The 27906-nt window shown below is 35.2% G+C and overlaps 3 protein-coding genes and 1 pseudogene across 3 annotated transcripts; 3 read left to right on the top strand and 1 right to left on the bottom strand.

Annotated features, from left to right (window-relative positions):
* The first annotated feature begins 7529 nt into the window (after positions 1–7529).
* Positions 7530–10513, top strand: LOC123891996 (probable glutathione S-transferase). The gene is made up of 2 exons (XM_045941855.1): positions 7530–7623; positions 10215–10513. Exons 1-2 carry the CDS (start codon positions 7530–7532, stop codon positions 10511–10513), a joined length of 393 nt encoding a protein of 130 aa, XP_045797811.1.
* A 3190-nt stretch (positions 10514–13703) lies between these two features.
* Positions 13704–15010, top strand: LOC123888456 (F-box/kelch-repeat protein At3g23880-like). The gene has a single exon (XM_045937520.1). The coding sequence runs from the start codon at positions 13704–13706 to the stop codon at positions 14910–14912; it is 1209 nt and encodes a 402-aa protein (XP_045793476.1). The 3' UTR covers positions 14913–15010.
* Positions 15011–16719: 1709 nt separating this feature from the next.
* Positions 16720–27632, bottom strand: LOC123888455 (annotated as a pseudogene).
* On the top strand, positions 18291–21123 carry LOC123888454 (F-box protein CPR1-like). Its single transcript, XM_045937519.1, has one exon. It carries the CDS (start codon positions 18352–18354, stop codon positions 19507–19509), a length of 1158 nt encoding a protein of 385 aa, XP_045793475.1. The 5' UTR covers positions 18291–18351; the 3' UTR covers positions 19510–21123.
* Positions 27633–27906: the final 274 nt, after the last annotated feature.

The following is a 27906-nucleotide window of genomic DNA, read 5'->3' as shown; positions in this document are numbered from 1 at the left end:
CTGGGTTTTCAACCAAGGAATCATGTGTCATTTGATATCAAGAATTCAGTGCTCAGCGCCCTCAAAGAGAATCAATACTCAGGGGCAGAAACACAATGTCCAAATCTCCACCTGGAGCATTTCTATGAAGCTTGTGACTATACAGACCCACCAGGAGTATCTGAATCAGATAAAAGATTGAGGCTTTTCAAGTATTCGTTAACTGGAAGAGCTAAAGACTGGCTGGACACAATACCACCTAACACCATCACTACTTGGCAAGAGCTAGAGATGAAATTCATGGATAGGTACTTTCCAATTCACAAGTATCTTGAAAGAAGAGCTGACATTACAAGTTTTGAGCAAGGAGACTCCGAAACATTGTATGATGCCTGGGAAAGATTCAAACTGAGCCTGAAGAAGTGTCCTAAGCATGGGCTTGATAGTCATACTCAAATGCACCATTTCACACAAGGATTGAGAGCTCAAACTAGAATGTTTCTAGATGCATCGGCAGGTGGATCTTTGAAAAATAAAAATCAAACTCAAGCTAGAGAGTTGGTGGAATCCATGGCTCAAAATGAGTACAGAGTTGAAAATGATCGTGGTGCAAAGAAGAAAGCAGGCATGCTAGAGCTTGATACTCAAACTGCTCTTTTGGCCCAATCTACATTGATGAACTCTCAAATGGCAGCTGTGTTGAAACACCTCACTAGCACTCCAAATTCCCAGATGCCAGTCATGGCAGCTAATGAAGTGAAATGTGATTTTTGTGGACAAGGGCATGCTAATGGCCAATGTTTTCCTGAAGGGTCAGAAGAGGCAAAGTACCTAGCCAACTTCAAAAGGAACAACCCAAAGTATGATCCATATTCAAACACTTATAACCCAGGTTGGAGAGATCATCCAAACTTTGGTTGGGGAGGAAATCAAAACTCAAATCAATCTCAACAACAATCTTCTTCACAAAACTCTCAACAAAGGAGACCTTCTCAGTTAGAGGATACACTTACTCAATTCATAAAGGTGACTCAAGGGAACTTCGAAGCTATGAAGGTTAGCCAAGATCAAATGAAAGCCAACCAAGATGTTGCCAACAAGAATCATGAAGCTTCAATTAAGAACTTGGAAACTCAAGTTGGGCAATTGTCAAGGCAATTCGCGGCTACTCAAAATAATGGTTTTGAAGGTTCTACAAAGGATAATCCGAGGAATGAAAGTTGCAAGGCGATTAATTTGAGAAATAGAGTGGTTCCTTCACCTGAGACTGTAACGAAGAAAAAGAGTGAGTCTAATGTTGAGGGAGTAAAAGAAAAAAATAATGTTGAGGGAGAAATTGAAAATGAGAATGAGGGAGAAGTTGAGAATGAGTTAGAGAAAATGATTGAGAGTGAGAAAGAGGAGTTAGTTGAAGAGGAGAAAGATAAAAAAATTGAAAAAGAGAATGATGAGAAGTTAGTTGAAAAGAGAGGCAAGGGTGTAGAGGAGAAAGAAAGTTCTGTCCATGCCAAATTGCCATATCCGCGCAAGAAAAAGGCAAAGGCTAATGATCACCAACAGTTCAAAAAGTTTATGAAGATGCTACATGATCTCCAAATTAACATTCCTTTTGCTGAAGTGTTGGAACAGATGCCTGTCTATGCCAAATTCATGAAAGAACTTATGACAAAGAAGCGGAAACCTCTTGATGACGATACAGTGGAGATGACAGAGGAATGTAGTGCCATAATCCAAAAGAAACTTCCTCAAAAGAAGAAGGATCCTGGAAGCTTTACCATACCATGTTCAATAGGTAACATCTCCGTTGGTCGAGCTCTATGTGATTTAGGTGCTAGCATCAACCTAATGCCATTGTCAATGATGAAGAAGATACCCGGAGCTGTTGCAAAACCCACAAAGATGCAGCTCTCTTTAGCTGATCGTTCTATTGTACATCCTTACGGCGTACTTCATGATGTGTTGGTAAGAGTTGCGGAGTTTGTTTTTCCGGCTGATTTCGTCATCCTTGATATGGAAGATGATGCAGATGTAGAACCATTGTTGTTGGGTAGGCCATTCTTAGCTACCGGAAGAGCATTGATTGATGTTGAGATGGGAGAACTTATGTTGAGAACACATGGGGAACAAGTCATGTTTAACGTGTTCAAAGCTATGAAACACCATGATGATGAGCCACAATGTTACAAGGTTGACGTGATTGAGGAAGTGGTAGAAGATGTCTTAGTGGAAGAAACACCATCCTTACCATTAGAAAGAGTAATTGTTAATTCCATTGATGATTTGGAAGAGGAATGGGACAAGGAGATTGAAATTTGTCTCCGTCAACTTGAAGCATGTAAAGAAGAAGAAGCACAGAAAGATTTTGAAAATGTGTATGCTGTAGAAGAGAAAGCTAGTGGTAAGGGGGACCTAAAAGTTACTATTCCGGAGTTGAAAGAGCTCCCCCCTTACTTAAAATATGTTTTCTTAGGAGAAGATACTTCACAACCGGCAATCATAAGCAGCAGGTTGAGTTCTTTGGAAGCAGAGAAGCTAACTAGAGTCTTGCGAGAAAATAAAGAAGCCATGGGTTGGAGCATTGCTGATTTGAAAGGGATTAGTCCCGGATTCTGCATGCATAAAATAAAAATGGAAGATGAATACAAACCTGTGGTGCAACCTCAAAGAAGACTAAATCCAACCATGAAAGAGGTGGTAAAGAAAGAGGTTCTTAAACTTCTAGAAGCTGGTATGATTTATCCAATCTCGGATAGTGCGTGGGTAAGTCCTGTCCATGTGGTCCCGAAAAAAGGTGGTATGACAGTTGTGAGAAACGAAAAAAATGAACTGATACCCACTCGCACCGTCACTGGGTGGCGGATGTGTATAGACTACAGACGGTTGAATTCAGCAACAAGGAAGGATCATTTTCCTCTTCCATTCATGGACCAAATGTTGGAAAGGCTTGCAGGGCAAGCCTATTATTGCTTTTTGGATGGATATTCTGGGTACAATCAGATTGTGGTAGACCCAGCGGATCAGGAGAAAACAGCTTTTACTTGTCCTTTTGGAGTATTTGCTTACCGGAAGATGCCTTTCGGGTTGTGCAACGCACCGGCCACATTCCAGCGGTGTATGCTATCTATTTTTGCTGATATGATGGAGGACACAATCGAGGTATTTATGGATGATTTTTCTGTGTTTGGTAAGTCTTTTGATAAATGTTTAGCCAATTTGAATGCCGTATTGAAGAGATGCATAAGTACCAATTTAGTTTTAAATTGGGAAAAATGTCATTTTATGGTTAAAGAAGGTATTGTGCTTGGACACAAAATCTCTTCAAAGGGCATTCAAGTTGACCAAGCAAAGATAGAGGTTATTAAGGAATTGCCTCCTCCCGTTAATGTTAAGGGAGTGAGAAGTTTTTTGGGTCATGCCGGTTTTTATCGGCGTTTCATCAAAGATTTTTCGAAAATAGCAAAGCCCTTAAGTAACCTCCTTGTGAAGGAAAATGAATTTAAATTTGATGATGAATGTTTGAATGCTTTTGTTGTGATTAAAGAAAAGTTGGTCACCGCGCCCATAATCGTTGCACCTAATTGGGATCTCCCTTTTGAATTAATGTGTGATGCAAGTGATTATGCGGTTGGAGCGGTGCTTGGCCAACGACATGCGAAATTTTTCCATGCTATATATTATGCAAGCAAGGTTTTGAATGAAAACCAAATCAATTACACAACTACTGAAAAAGAGTTGCTTGCAATAGTATTTGCTTTGGAAAAATTTCGCTCTTATCTGATTGGATCGAAAGTTGTTGTTTTTTCAGATCACTCGGCACTTAAGTACCTCCTCACAAAAGGCGACTCAAAGCCTAGACTCTTGAGGTGGGTACTACTTTTGCAGGAATTTGATTTGGAGATAAAAGACAAGAAAGGTGTGGAGAATGTGGTCGCGGACCATTTGTCAAGGTTAGAAAATCCAATGGTGACCACAAAAGAGAAGTGCATTAATGAAGAGTTCCCGGATGAAAAATTGATGATGGTTTCTAAAAGGCCTTGGTTTGCTGACATGGCTAATTTCAAAGCAGGAAATGAAATTCCGGAGGACTATTCTTATCAACAAAAGAAGAAATTCTTTAGAGATGCTAACTTCTATTTTTGGGATGATCCATACCTATTTAAGGTGGGGCAAGATGGCTTGATCCGTAGATGTGTTGATGAAGAAGAGGCGCAAAGCATAATGTGGCATTGCCACAGTTCTCCATATGGTGGTCATCACAGTGGTCCACGAACAGCAGCAAAGGTGCTTCAAAGTGGTTTCTTTTGGCCGACACTGTTTGCAGATTGTGTAGAGTTTGCTAGAAGATGTGATAATTGCCAGAGGACCGGCAATGTTTCAAAGCGGGATGAGATGCCTCTAAACCAAATGCTCGAAGTAGAACCTTTTGATTGTTGGGGGATTGATTTCATGGGACCTTTCTCATCTTCACGGTCTAATCTTCATATATTGGTGTGTGTAGATTATGTTACAAAATGGGTGGAAGCTATTCCTTGCCAAGCGAATGATTCTCATACCGTGGTGAAGTTCCTTAAAGAAAATATTTTTACTCGGTTTGGGGTTCCTAGAATTCTCATTAGTGATGGAGGTAAACATTTTTGTAACAAATACTTGGAGAATGTCTTGGAGAAATACAACGTCAAGCACAAGGTGGCCACTCCATACCATCCTCAGACAAGTGGACAAGTTGAAGTATCTAACCGGCAATTGAAACAAATTCTGGAGAAAACAGTTTCTACTTCAAGGAAAGACTGGTCAATGAAGCTTAATGATACACTTTGGGCTTATAGAACCGCGTTCAAGACACACTTGGGGTTCTCTCCGTACCAACTAGTTTATGGCAAATCATGACACCTACCGGTTGAGCTAGAACACAAGGCATATTGGGCTGTGAAATTTTTAAATTTTGATGCAGGTCTTGCGGGTGAGAAAAGATTGCTTAAGCTGAACGAACTTGAAGAATGGCGGATGCAAGCATATGAAAATGCCGTGATTTTTAAAGCAAGGACAAAGAAGTATCATGATAAAGGGTTGGTAAGAAAGGAGTTTAAGAAAGGACAGCAAGTCTTGTTGTTCAATTCTCGTTTAAGGTTATTCCCGGGTAAGCTGATGTCTCGGTGGTCTGGTCCGTTTGTCATTAAGGAAGTTTTTCCACACGGGGCTGTGGAAATTTTTACACCAGGAGAGGAGGAGAAATCTTTCAAAGTAAATGGACAAAGACTCAAGTTTTATAAGGGAGGAGATTTTAATCGCCACAAGGTGGCAGTACTTTTCAAAGACCCTTGAGGTTTCGAGACCGTCAAGCTAATGACGCTAAAAGTAGCGCTGCTTGGGAGGCAACCCAAGGTTTTATTTAACCGTAATAGTTTTTCTTTTGATTTTTTGTGTTTTGCAGGTCAAATTGAAAAAAAGAGGAGTGTGAAAAGTGTACAACCAGGAAATTACGTTTGGGGCGGAAAAAATGGAGCCTAAGGCGTAAAAATTTTGAAGAAAATTCATGTGCTCTCTGTTTTGCCGTTTGGGGCGTAAAAAATGGAGCCTGGGGCGTAAAAAAATTCTGCAAAATGTTGGTTGCTCTGTTTTTGCCGTTTGGGGCGTAAAAAGTGCCGTTTGGGGCGGAAAAGTTTGAAGAAAAAACATTGCTCTCTGTTTTGCCGTTTGGGGCGTAAAAGCTCACGTTCTAGGCGGAAGAATCACGTTTTAGGCGTAAACAAATGTGAAACCCTCATTCTTTCTCTCAAACTTCATCTTCTTCAACAAACCTTATCCTTCCTCACACAAATCCTCCATTAACAACCATCCAAACCTTCAAACCCAACACAAATCCTTCATTAAAACAACAACCACAACAAATTCACCCATTCTCTTTCACCAATTTCATCCTCAAATCTCAAACCCCTTTTGAACCTAAACCTCCCAAATCCTTCAAAACCCCATTAAAACAACAACCTCTCTCACACCCATAACACCAAACCCACGAAAATTTCTTCCATCCAACTCTATTCTTCAAAACCCATCATCAACAACAACCAATTCTTCAAATTTTTCCAAAACCCAAAATCAAAAACCCTTAAAAACCCTACACGAAAATTCATCCAAAACCACCATAAATCTTCATCTTTTTCATCAATCACCCATAAACCATTACCTTTCTCAATCTTTACCTTTCTCACCATGAAGAACATATTCAAAAAATCCTCAAAAGGCAAAGAAGTTGAAGTTGGGTCTTCAAAATCAAGGTCAAAGGTGGTGAAGAAAAAGAGAGTGGCCCGAACTCCTACACCGTCACCTTCACCTTCTCCTCCACCATCACCGCCTAGAGAGCAATCACCACCTCCTCCAACGCCGGTTGTGACTGAAATTCCTCGGTCACGTTTTGTTCGTCCAACGGCCTTCAATCGGTACCAGACTCTCAAAAGTAAGGACTTCAAACCTGAAAAGCGTCTCACGGATGAAGTGTTAGCATATCCCATAATTGAAGCAGAATTTCGCAACCGGCATTGGTATGAATTTAATTTCTGTCTTCGGTCTGGAAATCGTACTTTAGCATTAGAATTTTTGAGTAATGCATGGCGAGTGAAAAATTTGTCGCCACGGATTGCTAAAGTACGCGGGGTAGATGTAGACTACTCCCCGGAAGCTATAAATAGGATATTTCATTTTAATGTTCCTGAATTCTGTGTTCTGAAACATCGACGTGAGAATAGGGCAATCATGGCATCAGATAAACGTGAGGCTTTAAAATCTCAGCTGACTGCACCCGGAAGTGTATGGGTGAGACCATCTAGACAGCTCCCACCCCAGCGGTTTAAAACCGCTCATTTGTTGGATATTCCACGGATTTGGGCTGAATTTTGGATAAACAACGTGGAGCCAAGTGGGAACAATTCTGAGATTCCTATGGATGTAGGGCTAGCACTTCAAGCTATCTTGCTAGGTGAAGACATAGATTTGGGCACAATTCTGAGTGATGATTTGTCTGCAATTATCCAGAAAGACCCCGGTTCATATAGTCTGACACATCTCTGTTTGATCACAAAACCGTGTCTTGATCAAAATGTTGCTGTTTTTGATGATGATCAAATAGAAGAACCTAGAAAAGTCACTACGGCTTTTGTGAGAGATGTGCGAAGGAAAACTTTCGGGAAGACATTCATTCCATTTGCTGACGTGGATGATGTGATGGATTACACGGTTGAGGGAGGAGGTGAAGAAAGGGAGGAGAATGTTGAAAATGTGATGCACCATGACATGCCACAGGCTCCGGAAATGGAGGGTTTTGCAGCTCCGCAATTTGATGTGAATGTTCTTGCGGATATGGTGTGGAAGATGGACATGAGCACTCAACAGGGCATTGATATGGCGGACCACTATGACACTTCATCCGCCTTATGGCAAGAATCCATGCGTTACCGAGAGCAAGTCCCGGCATATTTCTATCCGAGATATCCAACAATGCATGATTTTGATGAAGCTCACAATCAAAGAGTTAGGAGCATGGCGCTACACATGAAATGAACCGTGCTACCTACATTCGCCAAAGGAGGGCAGCTGGCCTTCCAGATGAAGGAGGGTCTTCATCAATGCAATTTCCTGGAAATCTGCCTCGTTTTGATCATGATCATAACATGCCTGAGCAGGATTGAGGTTTTGTGCCATTCACCTTTACTGTCCTTCTCCTCTATAAATTCTTTTTGGCCTGTGTATTATGATTCTTTTGTTAATTTGTTGCATGCTTGATGTTGGTCTATAATAAGTACTTGAGCTAGTCGTTTTGATTTCTTTGAATGTCTTAGTCTTTTTGAAAACCTCACACTATTGAAATTTGTTTGGCTATCATCTTAGATTCAAAATTGTTGACCAAATGTGTGATATGAATTTGTGATGTTTTTGATTGTTTCGGATGCATCATAGTGATGATTTAGGCAAGGCTTAGGGACTCTCACAAATATTGACCATAGTTTAATTCAGCCAAAAACTGTGAGATCTTGAGCCCAAACACTGATTTCTTTTGATGATTATGAGAATTCTACACTTAGCTATGTCTCTAGAATTTGCGCATGTTCTCTTTAATTGATTTATTGTTGTGATGTACACACGAGGCAAGTTGTTTGGTACCTTGAGCCTGTTCTAGCCACCCTTATCATTGCTTATCCGTTGTTTAACCCCTTTTGAGCTTAAAGAAAAATGTTTGTTTGTTATCTGACCCAAGTTATCAAAATAATAAAAAAAAAAAAAATGATTTTCTTGGAGAATTAGATACCTTTAGTGTTTTTGCACAATGCATGTCACTAAGTTTGGGGTTGCTTTTGGAATTAGCAACAACTTAAGTTTGGGGTGGGGTATACTAGAGAACTAAAAAATTTATGAAAGAAAAGAAGTTCACCAAGAAAAGAAGTATCGAAAAAAAAAGAGAAGAAAAATAAAAAAAATATATATAATCATGGTGATCTTCTTGAAAACAAAAAGGAATTCTTTGAAAGAAAAATTTGTGAAAGAAAATTGTTCTCTAGTATCAATTCTTACAAAGTAGGGTGGGGTGTTGTATCTATTCAATTCAGTGGTATCTGACTTCAAGTTTTTTTACTCACTTACCAGAAAAGCCACCATCCACCTTTTAACCAGGCCACGTTATAACCTTTAAAAGTCCTCTAATGTGTGTGCTCATGACATGGTGATTGATTTTTGAGAATGTCTGCAAATTTATAGTAGTCTAGTTATGATGTGTTGATTGAGTGATTATATTACCCTTAAACAGGAGAGTCGGTGAGGGTGTGAAGAGATTAAGTATGGTCAATCTTTGTTTGATGCTCTTTGTTTTGCTTAAATTTGAAGCTGTGTGTATTTGAATCATGACGAAATTGATCATTGAAATGTTATGCAAATTACGTCTAACTTGATTGAGTTTGAGTTTGTTTAGCCAGATGGATTGAGGTAGTGTTTTGTTTTCCTAGAGATTGAGATATTCCTTGAGGACAAGGAAAAGTTCAAGTTTGGGGTTGTGATGACGTTAGTCATTACATGGAAATAAAGACCATTTTCAAGTGTTTTTAGAGGTTTTTGACCTAAATCATGAAGAAGAAGACATTGGTTTGAAGCTACATGCGAAGAAAGATGGCAAATGAAAATTGGTGGATTTTATAGCATTTTTACGCCTGGGGCGGAATTCTTTGCGCCTGGGGCGGAAATATTACTGAAGAACCAAGATTGCTTTCTGTTTTGCCGTTTCAGGCGAAATTCTTGTGCCTGAAACGTAACTTCTTACGCCTGGGGCGGAAATTCTGTGCCTCAGGCGGAAAACGTTACTTTTGATCATTTTTATAAAAAGGAAACATCAGATCTGGATCATTATCGAATTTTTGACACGGAGAACAGCATTTGGAGCGATTTTGGAGGATCAAGAGCGACCAAGCAAGGATTCAAGTGTGGAAACACATCAAGATTCTTCTTGTAATTATGCTTTCTTTCATTTTAATTGATGTAATTTCTGAATTTGCAATGTCTAGCTAAATTCTCATATGATTGGTCCTTAGGTGATTCTAATTACTTTTGATCTTGAACTATGTGATTGTCATATGATATGATTAATGAATTACGAAGTTAGTTTCTATTGATTGTTCTTTGTGCTTAATGCTTTGTATGAATTCGCGACTTATATGATGATTGCAATGATTTGTTTTACTATGACGATAGGAATAAATCATCGATCTAGGAACGATTGATCAATTAATTTTCACTTAAGAAATTTTGGATTGTTAATTGAGATTAAAAGATTAAAGTTTTTCTTCCTCACATGATCATAGGTCTTACTAAGAAATTAGGGATTGATGATCATGAGAGAGGATTATGTTACCAAGACATTGGGCATAATCAATTGTGTTTTAATCAAATCATGAAACTAATTTGAATAATTCGTTATCATACATGGCGTTACCAAGAGAAATAGTAATTAGATGACCCAAAAAGGACCAATCGCTTTTCTTACATCAATCTAAACACCAAAGCAATTCCAAAGTTTAAAAATTTGAACTTGAAACCAAACAAGAACCCCCTTTTACAATTTATGTCAATTTACATGAGTATGTCTTCAATTTACAATTGATTTACAACAATCCCTGCGGAAAGAACGATTTTATTATACTACTTGACGACTATTTAGTACACTTGCTAAATTTCTATCATTATTCCTGATGAGAAAGAACGCGAGAAGGCTATTGAAGAATTATACGAGGCTTTACAGTTTCTTGAGAATGAGTTGAAGGATAAGTTTTTTGGAGGAGACAAGATTGGCTTTGTGGATATTGCTGCTCTTTTCATACCTTTATTTCAAGAAGTGGCAGAGAAGCAGTTATTTACAAGTGATACATTTCACAAGCTACACAAATGGAGTCAAGATTTTTACAACCATCCAGTCGTCAAAGAAACTATGCCTTCAAAAGAACAACAATTTGCGTATTTTAAAGCTCGCGCTGCAAGCCTTGCTGCTCCATCAAAATAGAGTGAGAATTTGTTTGAACTTGTAATGAAATTTGTTTAAGTACTTGTTTTTGTTGAGTTTTTGAGTGTTTTAATTTCGTTTCAAATGGAATATACTATATGATTCCCCCATTCCATTTTGTAACACAATAATATGGTTGAAAGAATAATTCCTGAATTTTTATGTCTTGATATGCAAAATAGTCATTTTATTATATGTCTTGAACTTTTGAATTTAGGTGGACACAAATTATTTTACTTTTGATATTTAATTTGATATTTCATTGTTAATTTATGCTTAGTTAAGTATTTAAAAAGATAAGTACACTTGACAAATAGTAATACTTTTTAAAAATAAAAAAATAAGAAATAGTAACAACTTAATCTTGATTTTTTGTTTTTTTTTTTATAAGCTCTTGATATTTCATTGTTAATTTATGCTTAGTTAAGTATTTAAAAAGATAAGTACACTTGACAAATAGTAACACTTTTTAAAAATAAAAAAATAATAAATAGTAACAACTTAATCTTGATTTTTTGTTTTTTTTTTTTGATAAGCTCTTGATATTTCATTGTTAATTTATGCTTAGTTAAGTATTTAAAAAGATAAGTACACTTGACAAATAGTAACACTTTAAAAATAAAAAAATAATAAATAGTAACAACTTAATCTTGATTTTTTGTTTTTTTTTTTATAAGCTCTTGATATTTCATTGTTAATTTATGCTTAGTTAAGTATTTAAAAAGATAAGTACACTTGACAAATAGTAACACTTTTTAAAAATAAAAAAATAATAAATAGTAACAACTTAATCTTGATTTTTTTTTTTTTTTTGATAAGCTCTTGATATTTCATTGTTAATTTATGCTTAGTTAAGTATTTAAAAAGATAAGTACACTTGACAAATAGTAACACTTTTTAAAAATAAAAAAATAATAAATAGTAACAACTTAATCTTGATTTTTTGTTTTTTTTTTTATAAGCTCTTGATATTTCATTGTTAATTTATGCTTAGTTAAGTATTTAAAAAGATAAGTACACTTGACAAATAGTAACACTTTTTAAAAATAAAAAAATAATAAATAGTAACAACTTAATCTTGATTTTTTGTTTTTTTTTTTATAAGCTCTTGATATTTCATTGTTAATTTATGCTTAGTTAAGTATTTAAAAAGATAAGTACACTTGAAAAATAGTAACACTTTTTAAAAATAAAAAAATAATAAATAGTAACAACTTAATCTTGATTTTTTGTTTTTTTTTTTGATAAGCTCTTGATATTTCATTGTTAATTTATGCTTAGTTAAGTATTTAAAAAGATAAGTACACTTGACAAATAGTAACACTTTTTAAAAATAAAAAAATAATAAATAGTAACAACTTAATCTTGATTTTTTGTTTTTTTTTTTTTATAAGCTCTTGATATTTCATTGTTAATTTATGCTTAGTTAAGTATTTAAAAAGATAAGTACACTTGACAAATAGTAACACTTTTTAAAAATAAAAAAATAATAAATAGTAACAACTTAATCTTGATTTTTTGTTTTTTTTTTTTTTGATAAGCTCTTGATATTTCATTGTTAATTTATGCTTAGTTAAGTATTTAAAAAGATAAGTACACTTGACAAATAGTAACACTTTTTAAAAATAAAAAAATAATAAATAGTAACAACTTAATCTTGATTTTTTGTTTTTTTTTTTATAAGCTCTTGATATTTCATTGTTAATTTATGCTTAGTTAAGTATTTAAAAAGATAAGTACACTTGACAAATAGTAACACTTTTTAAAAATAAAAAAATAATAAATAGTAACAACTTAATCTTGATTTTTTGTTTTTTTTTTTATAAGCTCTTGATATTTCATTGTTAATTTATGCTTAGTTAAGTATTTAAAAAGATAAGTACACTTGAAAAATAGTAACACTTTTTAAAAATAAAAAAATAATAAATAGTAACAACTTAATCTTGATTTTTTGTTTTTTTTTTTGATAAGCTCTTGATATTTCATTGTTAATTTATGCTTAGTTAAGTATTTAAAAAGATAAGTACACTTGACAAATAGTAACACTTTTTAAAAATAAAAAAATAATAAATAGTAACAACTTAATCTTGATTTTTTGTTTTTTTTTTTTTTATAAGCTCTTGATATTTCATTGTTAATTTATGCTTAGTTAAGTATTTAAAAAGATAAGTACACTTGACAAATAGTAACACTTTTTAAAAATAAAAAAATAATAAATAGTAACAACTTAATCTTGATTTTTTGTTTTTTTTTTTTTTGATAAGCTCTTGATATTTCATTGTTAATTTATGCTTAGTTAAGTATTTAAAAAGATAAGTACACTTGACAAATTGTAACACTTTTTAAAAATAAAAAAATAATAAATAGTAACAACTTAATCTTGATTTTTTGTTTTTTTTTTTATAAGCTCTTGATATTTCATTGTTAATTTATGCTTAGTTAAGTATTTAAAAAGATAAGTACACTTGACAAATAGTAACACTTTTTTAAAAAAATAATAATAAATAGTAACAACTTAATCTTGATTTTTTTTTTTATAAGCTCTTGATTTTTTTATTTTTTTTTATAGGCTCTTGATTCTTTTTGTAGGTGGTCACAAATTATTTTACAAGCTGCAACCTCATTATACTTTTGGTATTTAATTTGATATTTCGTTGTTAATTTATGCTTAGTTAAGTATTTAAAAAGATAAGTACAGTTGACAAATAGTAACACTTTTTTAAAAAAAAAAAATAAATAAATAGAAACAACTTAATCTTGATTCTTTTTGTAGAAAAGCCCATCTAAGATTAACCTCATTATTTTACTTTTGATATTTAATTGTTAATTTATGCTTAGTTAAGTATTTAAAAAGATAAGTACACTTGACAAATAGTAACACTTTTTTTAAAAACATATAATAAATGTAACCAAAAAAAAACATATAATAAATAGTAACAACTTAATCTTGATTTTTTTTTTTTTTATAAGCTCTTGATTCTTTTTGTAGAAAAGCCCGTCTAAGATTAACCTATTCACACCCAATATATATAATGTGTGTTTGTAAATAGGTGTTTATAGCATAACAATAGCATCGCATTAGAAAGGTTTGGCCGCAAGTTCTATAGTTTTTTGTAGCAAGTTCTAAATTCATTCTTCAATTTTAATATTTGTTGCACAACTGATCTGTGTTCAGTTGGTTTGTGTTCCGATGGATATACCGCCGCCGTCATGTATTACATACGATCTCATAACCGAGATCCTACTTCTGCTTAGTGTTAAAACCATGATGCGACTCAAATCTGTGAGCAAGTCATGGAACACTCTCATCTCCGATCCAACCTTCATCGAACAACACCTTAAGAAGTCATTACAAAACCCACAGCTTATATTAATCTCCGATCCTTCGAGTGGCGTCGTTTCCTTCCCGATGGATCGTTTACTTCAGAACCCATCCAGCACCGATTCTTGCCTTTCCTTCCCGATGCATCGTTTACTTCAGAACCCATCCAGCACCGATTCTTGCCTTTTCCGCGGTTCAATGAACAACTGTCAGGTCATTGGTTCCTACAACGGATTGCTTTGCTTGCTTTTCAAAGAAAACGGGTGGGAGTACCAGGAGTACCAGTTCGTTTTATGGAACCCTGCCACTGGAACAATATCTTTAAAAGTAGGGACTCTTAAAGACTCTTCCGCTGGAAGCCCTTTCAAGTTCACTTTTGGTTGTGATATTTCAACCGGAACTTACAAGGTGGTAGCCCTTGCAAAAAAGTGTAAAGAACTTGAGGTTAGAGTTTTCAGTTTCGGTGGTAGTGATTGGAAAAATATTCAAAGTTTCCCTATAAAAGATCACGAAATTAATGATGGTGTACATTTGAGTGGTACTATTAACTGGTTGGCTCTTTCCAAATACATGCAACAATTTAATCAATATGGTTGGATCTCGAATCATATTATTGTTAATGCTAAACAATCTGTGATTTTTTCACTTAATCTATCAACGGAGACATACACACAAATTTTGCTTCCTTCGGGTTTGGATGAGGTGTCGATGTCCTTTCCGCCAACTCTTGGGGTGCTAACGGACTGCCTTTGTTTTTTGCACGATTGGAAACCAACCCAATGTGTTATATGGCTTATGAAGGAGTTTGGAGTTCAAGAATCTTGGACTCAATTATTTAGAATGGACTACTGCAAAATCAACCATCATCATCCATATTTGTTGGGATTCAGTATTTGTCCATTGCGGCCATTGTACCTTTCTAAGGATGAAGATACACTGATATTTGCTGAATATATAAATGACCTGGCAATTATCTATAGTAAGAGAGATATGAGAGTCGAGAGAATTAGAAATTCCCACAAAATGTATTGGTTTACTGCCATGAACTACGTCGAAAGCTTGGTTTCTACTGTTTGATCAGCTACTGAATGTGCTAAATAGTGTGAATGCTGGAACTACCGTATCAAATACTAAAGCATTTGTTTTCTTTGACCTTTACACATTTGCATACTCCTCTATTGTCATGTAATGATTGCTTGTTTGATCAATGTCAATTGATGATTCTTTGTTATTCTTTATAAAATGCAAACTCCTCTATTTCTGCATTTACATTTGATCTTTTTTTTATAAGACATTTGATTCTATTTTATTTACAGTTTAATGTAGTTTACTTTGGAAATTTTGTGTGTATGTTAGTATTTTTCTTTTGGCATTTGTGGACACAAACTCAAACTTAGTTGTATACTGAACATTTTGTTGTGAAGTTCGGGGGAGCTCGAGAGAAACATTGGGTCAAATGTTCCAGGATTACAAGAAAAGGAGACGTCACTTCTCCACCCGAAACCTTAATTCCATGTTTATTGGTTTCTTGTTAGATATGTAATCTTTAATCAGTTAATCTCTGGATGAGAGCAATGTCATTCCATGATTCAAACATATATATAAATATCTTGCTGTATATTGATTACTTATTTTTCAATTAGTATAATAATCCTCTAACTTGGACAAGAAAATCGGGAAGAGTTCAAAATTGTCAATAAATCAAACTGCAATTGTTATATTTTTGTTATTCTGAAAGGGTTCAACTGATAGCCAGGTGATATATTATTTATGCTTATAGGTAATATGTTTCTTTAACCATCAAAGCAAGATTGATGTGTCCCCAATACATCATTTGTGTCGATCTTTGTATTACTAAGTGTTAGAACCGTAACTCCGGCTCAAAAGAATAAAGAAAGGATAAGCCAGACAATGAACAAACGATGTTTAGTAATAAAGTTCAACCTATTGTGCCTACATCTCTGACTGCAGTTCCTTTGTATTGATCTCAAAGTTAAATACTTGCAGTCCAGTTTACAATTTTATCCCTGAACCGTGCCGCAGGGAGTTTGGTCCACTGTCCTTAAACTTGCACTTTTGTAGAGGACTGTTTGATATGATGATATGGATCATTGTATATTTTGAGAGAAATATTTGGAGTTGAATTGCTGTATGTTTTGCATAAAAGAAGTAAATTTGGAATGATAGTTTAGTTGATTCAGACTATTATGTTATTTGTTCGGATGCTAAAAGATGTTTGACAAACATGTCTCAAGCTCCATTTTGTGTGGAAAACTATTTCAAAAGGGAAAATGAGGTTGGAAAATTATGCATTTCGTGGAATAGTGTACTGGGCGAAATTTTGTACCACCCGGTGGACCATGGCTTTCACTTTTATTTGGCCCGAGCCCATTCAGAGGGCGAATGGCCTGTACGGCTCAAAGGAGAGGGGGCTCCACAATCCAGCAAGATGATGGGCGGTAATGGCCACCCCGTAAGAATAGGTCTGGACTTGGTCACACTACAAAAAAATCGCTGTTTAGCCACGGTTATTTTCATCGTGGGTAAAATAACCAGCAAGGCACGCTCCGCCGCCCTTAACGGGATTCGCCTACCCCGACTGACGAGCCTTTCTCGCCAAAGCAGGTATTCTGAAGGCCTATATATATCGAACGAAGTTAGTCCGAATCTAATAAGTTAAACCCCCACTGTTTCTTCATATAATCACATATTCTAAGACTTAGACCTAGACCAACTTCTAGCTAATTAAGTGACATCATCACATTTCTAGCAGGAACAAATGGATAATCTAATGAGGAGAAATAGTTAATACTTAATAGTATATAGCTCAGGACTTAATTGAAATATTGACAACAGCATCCTTAGATATATATCATATCACATGGAAAGAACTCTAACCAGAAACTGTGATTTTGAACTGAAATCCTAACAGAAAAAACTCAATGACAGATAATCATAGCTCAAAAACTTGAAATTCTTAGTCTATTTTGAAGCAATGAGGCTATCATAATGAGCTTTGAAGTAGGCAAAAAGAGTGTCTCTAGGAGGAATATTTTCCTTGACAATTGGATGGTTGAGAAATTCTTGGCTCCATTTGTGAAGTTTTGGAAACTTTTCAGCAGTAAAAAATTGCAACCCTGTTATGTCTTGAATCAAAGGAATCCAAAAAGCTATGAAGACAGCAGCAATATCCACAAAACCAATTTCTTCTCCTCCAAAGAACTTGTCCTTCAGCTCATTCTCAAGAATCCGTAAAGCCTCAATTGATTCCTCAACATTCTTCGTGCGCTCTTTCACATCATTAACAGTATGAATGACTTTAACCGAAGCAGCCACAATCTGATCATTTCAAAAGTTTATTAGTAATATAAGTTAGAAAACTACGCGGCTGCAATTTTGGCCGTGAAGTTAAATATCTTATGTTTGTACAACAATTATAACTGCATCATTCGATGGACTAACTTTAAAGGTTTAAAACATAAGGACCAACTTGAAACTTACAATAAATGTATGAGGCATTCAACCTACTAACATAGTACTGTATATTCTATAATTGTTGAAACATTATGTGATCTCTTACATCATTTATTGGCGATGAAGCCATGATACGTGACACGATACCGATACGATACGATATCGTTGAAATTTTTTCAAAATTTCCGATATGATACGTCCGGGATACGTTATTTAAAAATTAAATTTAAAGTTAAATATATAAATGCACAATATATAAAAATAACTAAAATCGATAATGATAAACAAGTGACAGTAACATATATTGAGTTAAGTACTACCCAAAAAGGGGGTGGGATGGGTAGTTCAATTGGTTAAGCTAGTTGAGCTAAAGGTTAAGGAGATGGAGGTCCAGAGTTCAAGTCATGAAAAAGATAAAAACTAATAAAGACATAGTTGGTAACATAACATTCAATACTTAAGAGAAAATATGAATTGTATCAGTCTCACCTCCCACGTTTGCATCATCAAAGAGCATTAATGTTGGAACAAAATTGGTTCTAAAGCCCCAAGATTTTTAATCTATAAAGTTTTGATGATAACAATAAGTATTAAATGAACAATTGGTAGTACTAATTTTTCAATCTAGTGTGCAGGACTGTTATAAGTATCCTCTGACATAACAAAAGCTCTGAAAGTGCCAGAACAGTTCAGAAGCAGAATCAGATGCAAGGGAATTACACTCTGATCACCCTGCCTCTGATAATATTTAAAAAGATAAGTACAATTGACAAATAGTAACACTTTTTTTTAAAAAAAATAATAAATATTAAATAGTAACAACTTAATCTTGATTTTTTTTTTTTTTTTTGATAAGCTCTTGATTCTTTTTGTAGAAAAGCCCGTCTAAGATTTAACCTATTCACACCCAATATATAATGTGTGTTTGTAAATAGGTGTTTATAGCATCGCATTAGAAAGGTCTGGCCGCAAGTTCTAAATTCCTTCTTCAATTTTAATATTTGTTGCACAACTGATCTGTGTTCAGTTAGTTTGTGTTCCGATGGATATACCGCCGCCGTCATGTATTACATACGATCTCATAACCGAGATCCTACTTCTGCTTAGTGTTAAAACCATGATGCGACTCAAAGCTGTGAGCAAGTCATGGAACACTATCATCTCCGATCCATGCTTCATCGAACAACACCTTAAGAAGTCATTACAAAACCCACAACTTATATTCGTCTCCAATCCTTCGAGTGGCGTCGTTTCCTTCCCGATGCATCGTTTACTTCAGAACCCATCAAGCACCGATTCTTGCCATTTCCGCGGTTCAATGAACAACTGTGAGGTCATTGGTTCCTACAACGGATTGCTTTGCTTGCTTTTCAAAAAAAACGGGCGGGAGTACCAGGAGTACCAGTTCGTTTTATGGAACCCTGCCACTGGAACAATATCTTTAAAAGTAGGGACTCTTAAAGACTCTTACGCTGGAAGCTCTTTCAAGTTCACTTTTGGTTTTGATATTTCAACAGGAACTTACAAGGTGGTAGCCCTTGCAAAAAAGTGTAAAGATGAGGTTAGAGTTTTCAGTTTCGGTGGTAGTGATTGGAAAAATATTCAAAGTTTCCCATTAAAAGATCACCAAATTAATGATGGTGTACATTTGAGTGGTACTATTAACTGGTTGGATCTTTCCAAATACATGCAAGAATTTAATCAATATGGTTGGATCTCGAATCATATTATTGTTAATGCTAAAAAATCTGTGATTTTTTCACTTAATCTATCAACGGAGACATACACACAAATTTTGCTTCCTTCGGGTTTGGATGAGGTGTCGATGTCATTTCCGCCAACTCTTGGGGTGCTAACGGACTGCCTTTGTTTTTGGCACGATTGGAAAGCAACCCAATGTGTTATATGGCTTATGAAGGAGTTTGGAGTTCAAGAATCTTGGACTCAATTATTTAGAATTGACTACTGCAAAATCAACCATCTACGACGTCGTTCATATATGTTGGGATTCAGTATTTATCCATTGCGGCCATTGTACCTTTCTAAGGATGAAGATACACTGATACTTGCTGAATATATAAATTGCCCGGCAATTATCTATAGTAAGAGAGATATGAGAGTCGAGAGAATTAGAAATTCCCACAAAATGTCTTGGTTTACTGCCATGAACTACGTCGAAAGCTTGGTTTCTACTGTTTGATCAGCTATGCTAAATAGTGTGAATGTTGGAACTACCGTATCAAATAGTAAAGCATTTGTTTTCTTTGACCTTTACACATTTGCATACTCCTCTATTGTCATGTAATGATTGCTTATTTGATCAATGTCAATTGATGATTCTTTGTTATTCTTTATAAAATGCAAACTCCTCTATTTCTGCATTTACATTTGATCTTTTTTTTATAAGACATTTGATTCTATTTTATTTACAGTTTAATGTAGTTTACTTTGGAAATTTTGTGTGTATGTTAGTATTTTTCTTTTGACATTTGTGAAAGGGTTCAACTGATAGCCAGGTGATATATTATTTATGCTTATAGGTAATATGTTTCTTTAACCATCAAAGCAAGATTGATGTGTCCCCAATACATCATTTGTGTCGATCTTTGTATTACTAAGTGTTAGAACCGTAACTCCGGCTCAAAAGAATAAAGAAAGGATAAGCACAGACAATGAACAAACGATGTTTAGTAATAAAGTTCAACCTATTGTGCTTGTGCCTACATCTCCGACTGCAGTTCCTTTGTATTGATCTCAAAGTTAAATACTTGCAGTCCAGTTTACAATTTTATCCCTGAACCGTGCCGTAGGGAGTTTGGTCCACTATCCTTAAACATGCACTTTTGTAGAGGACTGTTTGATATGATGATATGGATCATTGTATATTTTGAGAGAAATATTTGGAGTTGAATTGCTGTATGTTTTGCATAAAAGAAGTAAATTTGGAATGATAGTTTAGTTGATTCAGACTATTATGTTATTTGTTCGGACGCTAAAAGATGTTTGACACACATGTCTCAAGCTCCATTTTGTGTGGAAAACTATTTCAAAAGGGAAAATGAGGTTGGAAAAACTGTTTGGAATAAATGTACTGGGCGAAATTTTGTACCGCCCGGTGGACCATGGCTTTCACTTTTATTTGGCCCGAGCCTATTCAGAGGGCGAAGGGCCTGTACGGCTCGAGGGAAAGGGGGCTCCACGATCCAGCAAGATAATGGGCGGTAATGGCCACCCTGTAAGAATAGGTCTGGACTTGGTCACACTACAAAAAAATCGCTGTTTAGCCACAGTTATTTTCATCGTGGGTAAAATAGCCAGTGAGGCACGCTCCTCCTCCCTTAACGGGATTCGCCTACCCCGACTGACGAGCCTTTCTCGCCAAAGCAGGTATTCTGAAGGCCTATATATATCGGACGAAGCTAGTCCGAAGCTAATAAGTTAAACCACCACTGTTTCTTCATATAATCACATATTCTAAGACTTAGACCTAGACCAACTTCTAGCTAAGTAAGTGACATCATCACATTTCTAGCAGGAACAAATGGATAATCTAAAGAGGAGAAATAGTTAATACTTAATAGTATATAGCTCAGGACTTAATTGAAATATTGACAACAGCATCCTTAGATATATATCATATCACATGGAAAAAACTCTAACCAGAAACTGTGATTTTGAACTGAAATCCTAACAGAAAAAACTCAATGACAGATAATCATAGCTCAAAAACTTGAAATTCTTAGTCTATTTTGAAGCAATGAGGCTATCATAATGAGCTTTGAAGTAGGCAAAAAGAGTGTCTCTAGGAGGAATATTTTCCTTGACAATTGGATGGTTGAGAAATTCTTGGCTCCATTTGTGAAGTTTTGGAAACTTTTCAGCAGTAAAAAATTGCAACCCTGTTATGTCTTGAATCAAAGGAATCCAAAAAGCTATGAAGACAGCAGCAATATCCACAAAACCAATTTCTTCTCCTCCAAAGAAGTTGTCCTTCAGCTCATTCTCAAGAATCCGTAAAGCCTCAATTGATTCCTCAACATTCTTCGTGCGCTCTTTCACATCATTAACAGTATGAATGACTTTAACCGAAGCAGCCACAATCTGATCATTTCAAAAGTTTATTAGTAATATAAGTTAGAAAACTACGCGACTGCAATTTTGGCCGTGAAGTTAAATATCTTATGTTTGTACAACAATTATAACTGCATCATTCGATGGACCAACTTTAAAGGTTTAAAACATAAGGACCAACTTGAAACTTACAATAAATGTAAGGGACCAAATGTTCAATTAAGCCTAAAATCAAGTATTGCAGCCAAGGCTCTTTGGTATTTACCTTACAATAAATGTTGGCAATTTAAAAGTCAGTGTATTTACCTTGTCGTCGATGAACTTTGACCAAAATCGAGCCAAGGCTCTTTGGTATGGATCAGAAGGCAAGATGGGATTTTGTTTCCATGTTTCATCAATATACTCAAGAATCACAAGGGACTCTGATATAGGCTTATCATTGTGAAAAAAAACTGGAACTTTTTTATAAACTGGGTTGTACTTGAGGAGTTCATCACTTTTGTTGGCCAAGTTTTCTTCAACAAATTTGTATTCAATTCCCTTTAACTTTAGAGCAATCTGTACCCTGCACACAAATGGGCTATTCACAGATCCTAAAAGCTTCACCTCTTCCTGATATGCAGCCATTTAAGCACTTCAATTTTAGAAAGACTTTTGCAACTATGAAGAAAATTCGTTAGAAGTGTGAGTCTTGAGGTAGTGTGGGGTTTTATAGAGTTTGGAAACTTTAATTTAGTGTAGTAGTAATTTTCAATCTACACGCTGTTGACTAGATGTTGTAGACAGATATCAAGATAATGGACAAGTGATGTAAGGGGTTACACCAGCAAAAGTTTATAAACAAATGAGATGGAGTATTTTTTTTTTGAAACAACATATTTTATTAGAAAGCCTCAAACAAGGCATAAAATATGTTAAGCAAGGGAACATGATACATAAGGGACAAAAGAAAAAAACAATGAGTTGGAAACAAGCCTCTCGAAATACCAAAAAACACCAAAACTAAATGGCACACCAAAACAAGCCTCCCCACACCAAAAGGAACCACAACACACCACCTAATAGAGGTCCATAGCAAAAGGGCACTCTACAGTCTCCAGACCACCAAAAAAGACATCAACTCGACCTACGAAGATGATACTAGACTCTAACTCCCGATCTCGAATCAAAAGTGATCGGCCCATCGGAATCTAAGAAGCATCTCCGCGAGCCAAAATTGATTGGTTAAACGGTAGCATGAAGACCTAGGTAGACAAGTCTCGGCTCGCAACCCGCCTTCAAGAACTGTCAGCACCGACGTGGAATAGGCCAAATAGATACAAAGAGACCTGCAAATCTTAACAGATTTGGGAACCAATAGGGACTCAAAACAGAATTCAGCAAATCTCGACAGATTTGAAAGCGGTCAGAGAATCACGTATCGTAGAAAGCCACTCACACACGGCATCAACCACACCCCGGTGGCGCCAGAACCAACACTACCATGCCCCCTCAACACAGAACCATCGCATCCACCACCGTACCACTCCAACTCAGATCCGTCGCAGCCACCACCACCCCAACGTACACGCACGCGTACAGCCCATAAAACACCTAGAAACAAAGCTCACCACCACAAGACCTTCAGAACCACCACCGCAACGCCAAAACCTCGGGCCTCACCACCACCACTCCAAACGAGAATCACCACCAATATCACACCAAACCTTCCGATCCGCTCCGAACCACCACACCTGCCGGAAAACAGCAACAAACCGGCGAAACAGAAGCGCTCGCAGGAAAGCAGAGCACAACAACAACATCTCAGCACCTCAACGAACCCAATACCATTACCACACAGAACCGAACCACACATAACACGAAACACCATAACCTCCGAAACCCAATACCATCTCAGATGGAGTATTTTTTTTAAGAGTTATGTTAACTTGTGCCCTAACGGCACATGTTAAGCTACCTAAAAATAGAAATATAGCATTTAATGATACAAATAAGTTACAACATTATGACATGTAAGACATAAAACTGCATGCATGCACACATAGATCGAAAAATATCCATTCTCACTATTTAAAACTATCTTAAAGCTTAGGGTTAAATATTGTTAAGAAGTCTCAAATCGGTTGTGAGATGTCCTGAATACGTGTTTATAAAGTAGAGGCATTCTCACCTTATAAGCTGGTTTTGTAGGGTTGAGTTAGACCCAATACTCAATTCTAAAAAATATATTTTTGCAGATTTAAATCTTATGCATAAAATCTATATACTTAAAACTTGATAGAATTTGATTCAGGTAGACCAACAATTTGGAAGAGGATGTGAGTTAATGATAGTTAGTATGTGCAAAGACATTTATTATTTAATATGAAGACAATTTGGAAGAGGATGTGAATTAATTGATAGGAAGAAGGAAATTGCTCTTGGTATATTGTTGGGAGAATTTATCGGTTAATGGTTTTAGAGTGAGAAGTGGCGGTGTTTCATCTGGTGAAACTAATAAGTGTGCGGATGTGTCAGCTAATATTAGTTGTACGCTTGATCATAATATAGTTTTTTATGAAAAGTGTCAAGAAGAATGCAGTCATATAGTATGTTGGGTTTTTGAGATTGGCTAAAATTTTGCAAAAGCCAACCAGCCAGATGCTGGATCGCAATGCTGTAGCATCATCGTACAGCATCATGATACTCTATTTTGCGCAGAATTTCTTTTTCAAATCAAAGGAAGATTTAAGTCGTTTTTATATTTAAGCACGTGCGACTATTCAAGACGTGGCTTGTTCTACAAGTTTTCCTGAAGGCGGTTTGAGAATTATTATTGAAAACAAAAATATAACTTGTTGTATTTTTGAAAATAATAATTTATATTTTTTTTGTTGTTTGGCCACACATGAAACAAAACAAATTATATTTCTGGATATAATATAGGGTTGGCCGCAATTTTTACAGATGTGTTTGTCTGAAGACCTAGCTTGCACATCAAGACAATTGAAGACTATAAATATGTGAAGCCTCAAGCCTTTACAACTCATGTGTATTCTAAACCGTGTTTTTTACAAAGTGTGAGTTTTTAATGTTTAGAGTTTGTGTCTTTTGTCAGCCTTTCTTGTGTCAATTTGATGCAAGTTTAGGACTGTGTTTTGGTTGTTAATTGTAAGCTACTCCTAAGCTTTGAAGCACGGAGTTAGTGTGTGTGATTCACTCATAAGCTTTTAAGCAAGAGTGTGGTCTAGTTTCTAGGAGAGTGTCTCCATCCTGATTATTATTATTGACAGCAACATAGTATATGTTGTTAGAGAGAATTTGGGACGGGGTCTCATTATCTAAGAGGTTCTTAGGTAGGATTGCACGAGTAGTGTCTAGGTGATAAGTCAAGTACCGGGTGTTGGTGAGGGCTTTGAACTAGAGCTATTATAGTGGATTCATTCCTGGATTGGTATCCCCCGGAGTAGGTGACGTTGCACTGAACTAGGTTAACAACTATCTGTGTTATTTATTATTCTGCAATTTATTTATTTATTTATTTACTGTGTTCTGCGACTGTCTTGCTGCAACATATGCTATAGCATCTTGTGCAGCATTGTGTTCACTGCGTGCCAGATTTCATAGTATTACCTAATATTTTGGGGATAGCGACCCCTCATTGTTGTAAAAAAATTAAAAATAAAATAAAGCATTTAATCAGGATCATTGTTAAAAGGTTGAAAAATGTTCTCATCATTCTCACATAAAATAGTCATACTCACTAGACATGACCTTTATATACATTTCATCTGACCTTAATTATAATTTATAATTTTAAGCAATTCAAAATTCAAATGATTCAATCGAATTACCTTTATTTCTAAATGTGTTTGTTTGGGGTACATTTGTTTCGGGTACATTTGGAAAACAATCAGAGAATGGTCTAATTTTTATGTGTAGATGGATTACAAATAGGGCTAAAAGATGGATTTGTTGAAATTCAACGCATTTACGCGGTCATCATATCAGTAGTTGGTGAATCAATATCAGACGGTCTAAATTTCAAGGTCGGTATTTTCGAGTTAAAATAATCAAAATATGTTTGCTTTTTGCACCGTCCAATCTTGATTCAATGATCATCAATGTTCTAACCAAGTAAATGAGTTTGTAATCCTAGTTAAACCAAATCCTTCTATACATCGCTAATGCGGAGCATTTGGCCAGCTATCAACTGGCCCCACTATTATTTTATTATTGCAATCATTTGGTGGATTTGAAGATTAAGGAATGTAAATAGTACATAAGATATGCCACTGCATAATGTTTTAATAAAACTCATAACTTGGTATCTCTACCTTCCATGTAAGAAATTATCATAAAGAGCAATGAATCAGTTTTTTTTTACTTAAAAGAGCAATGAATCAGTTGAAATACATCAGATGGGAAATTGCATTAATCTGAATGTTGATGGAAGTAAGGTAATGAAGGGAGGACTGTTTTGGAGGCCTCACTGGACATACTTCATGTGCTTCAATTGTAGGTTTTTTGGAATATCAGATCATTCAAGGCGATGTTATTGCAATCTATGGAGTACAGACACTAAACACTAACATTGACACGTTAATATTGGTGATAGTTTTAGAAAATAAATTGAATATAATCAGTGTATTGATGTCACGTCGATTGTCTTAATCACAAGTATTTGAAGACACTTCGAGAAAACATTTGTAATTATTACTTTTTTTTTTCCTAATTAAACTTCTCCTTATCTGATTTTAATAAGCAAATCAGTACGATGAACCCCATTTTTAATGCATAACAGGTTTATGAATTATGATGATGTTGATGTTTTATCATTGCAATTAAGCTGTAGATAAAATCACATCTGTCATATTTAATGCATTAAATTTTTTAACCAGTTGGATGGAGACTAGAGAGAACACTTTTTTTTCTATTTTATTTTTTTATTTTAAAAAATACTATATGACTGTTCCAAAATATAAGCAAAAGTTAGTCAACAAAAGTGAATGTATTTGATCCAGATTTTTAACTAAATACATCAAGTTTCTTTGACTTATTTTTACTTATATCTCGGGACGGAGAGAGTATAGCACTGAAACTCGCACACAATAACCGGTAAAAACTGACAAATTATAGACTCGAATCCATGTAACAATATATCAAATGTCTCTGTATGTTCTTAACATTTTCTTTATTGATTGAAATATGAAAGATGAAAACAACATTATTGAATTTCTCTCATGGAGAAATAGCACATCACAAAACATGGTTTAGAAATGAAATCCTCACATCAAAACAACTCACATAATAAAATAGTTCACAAACTTGAAATTCTGAACCTATTTTGAAGCAGCAGCAAGAAGGGCATCGTAGCGAGATTTAAAAAAGGCGAAAAGAGGGTCTCTAGGAGGCAGATTCTCCTTCACAACAGAATGGTTGAGAAATTCTTGACTCCAATTGTAAAGCTTTGGAAACTTTTCATCATTGAACAATTTCAAGTCTGCAATTTCTTGAACCAAAGGGATCCAAAAAGCAATGAAGACAGCAGCAATATCCACAAAGTTAATCTCTTCTCCTCCAAAGAACTTTCCCTTCAGCTCATTCTCAAGTATCTTTAGAGCCTCAGTTGATTCTTCAACATTCTTCTCGCGCTCTTTCTCATCGTTAACAGCAAAAACAGCTTTGAATGAAGAAGTCACAATCTGAAAATCACAAAAATTTCCACATCTATTAGTATAATTTTTGTTAGAAAAATAATCAAAAGAAGACAAAATGACAAATATTACAATATGACCAAAAGCTATAGAAAATTTACCTTGTCGTCGATGAACTTGGCCCAAAATCGAGCCAACGACTTTTGGTATGGATCAGAAGACAAAATGGGATTTTGTTTCCAAACCTCATCAATGTACTCAAGAATCACAAGGGATTCTGAGATAGGCTTTTCATTATGAACAAAAACTGGAACTTTTTTATAAACTGGGTTGTATTTGAGGAGATCCTCACTTTTGTTGGCCAAGTTTTCTTCAACAAATTTGTATTCAATTCCCTTAAACTTTAGAGCAATCTTTACCCTACACACAAATGGGCTTCCATCAACTCCCAAAAGTTTCACCTCTTCCTGATTTTCAGCCATTGCAACACTTTCAATTTTCTCTTACAATAACAAATGTCAAGTAATTTGTTTTGGTGTCCGAGTCCTATGGTTTTGTGGCTTTTTATAGAGTTTGGAAGATTTAAAAAAAGTAAGAAAATAGTGTGCGCGTGATTTCATATTAGGGAGAGCCACAAGCGATTCCTATACACTAAAATTAATTTTCACATATATATTTTTTTTTAAATAGTCTAGTCGCTATAAATTTAACTTTTAGGGTATGTTTGATCCTTAAAGCAGTATATATTAGACAGAATAGTACATAGCAAAACAAGATCATACAGAACATGATAAGACTGTACACGAGAGATATAGAGTAATATTTTTGGAAATAAAAAATAAAATGAGTATTTTCGTATTTTTTATAGTTGTACTGTGGATAAAAAGTTG

Source organism: Trifolium pratense, linkage group LG6, assembly GCF_020283565.1.
Source record: "Trifolium pratense cultivar HEN17-A07 linkage group LG6, ARS_RC_1.1, whole genome shotgun sequence".
Taxonomy (NCBI): Eukaryota; Viridiplantae; Streptophyta; class Magnoliopsida; order Fabales; family Fabaceae; genus Trifolium; species Trifolium pratense.
Note: the sequence above shows the minus strand (reverse complement) of the source record. Positions and strands in the feature narration are given on the sequence as shown.

Coding starts and splice junctions, on each gene's coding strand:
- LOC123891996 (XM_045941855.1), top strand. CDS start 7,530: ATGAACCGTGCTACCTACATTCGCCAAAGGAGGGCAGCTGGCCTTCCA. Junction 7,624..10,214: donor ATTTCCTGGAAATCTGCCTC/GTTTTGATCATG, acceptor CTGATGAGAAAG/AACGCGAGAAGGCTATTGAA.
- LOC123888456 (XM_045937520.1), top strand. CDS start 13,704: ATGGATATACCGCCGCCGTCATGTATTACATACGATCTCATAACCGAG.
- LOC123888454 (XM_045937519.1), top strand. CDS start 18,352: ATGGATATACCGCCGCCGTCATGTATTACATACGATCTCATAACCGAG.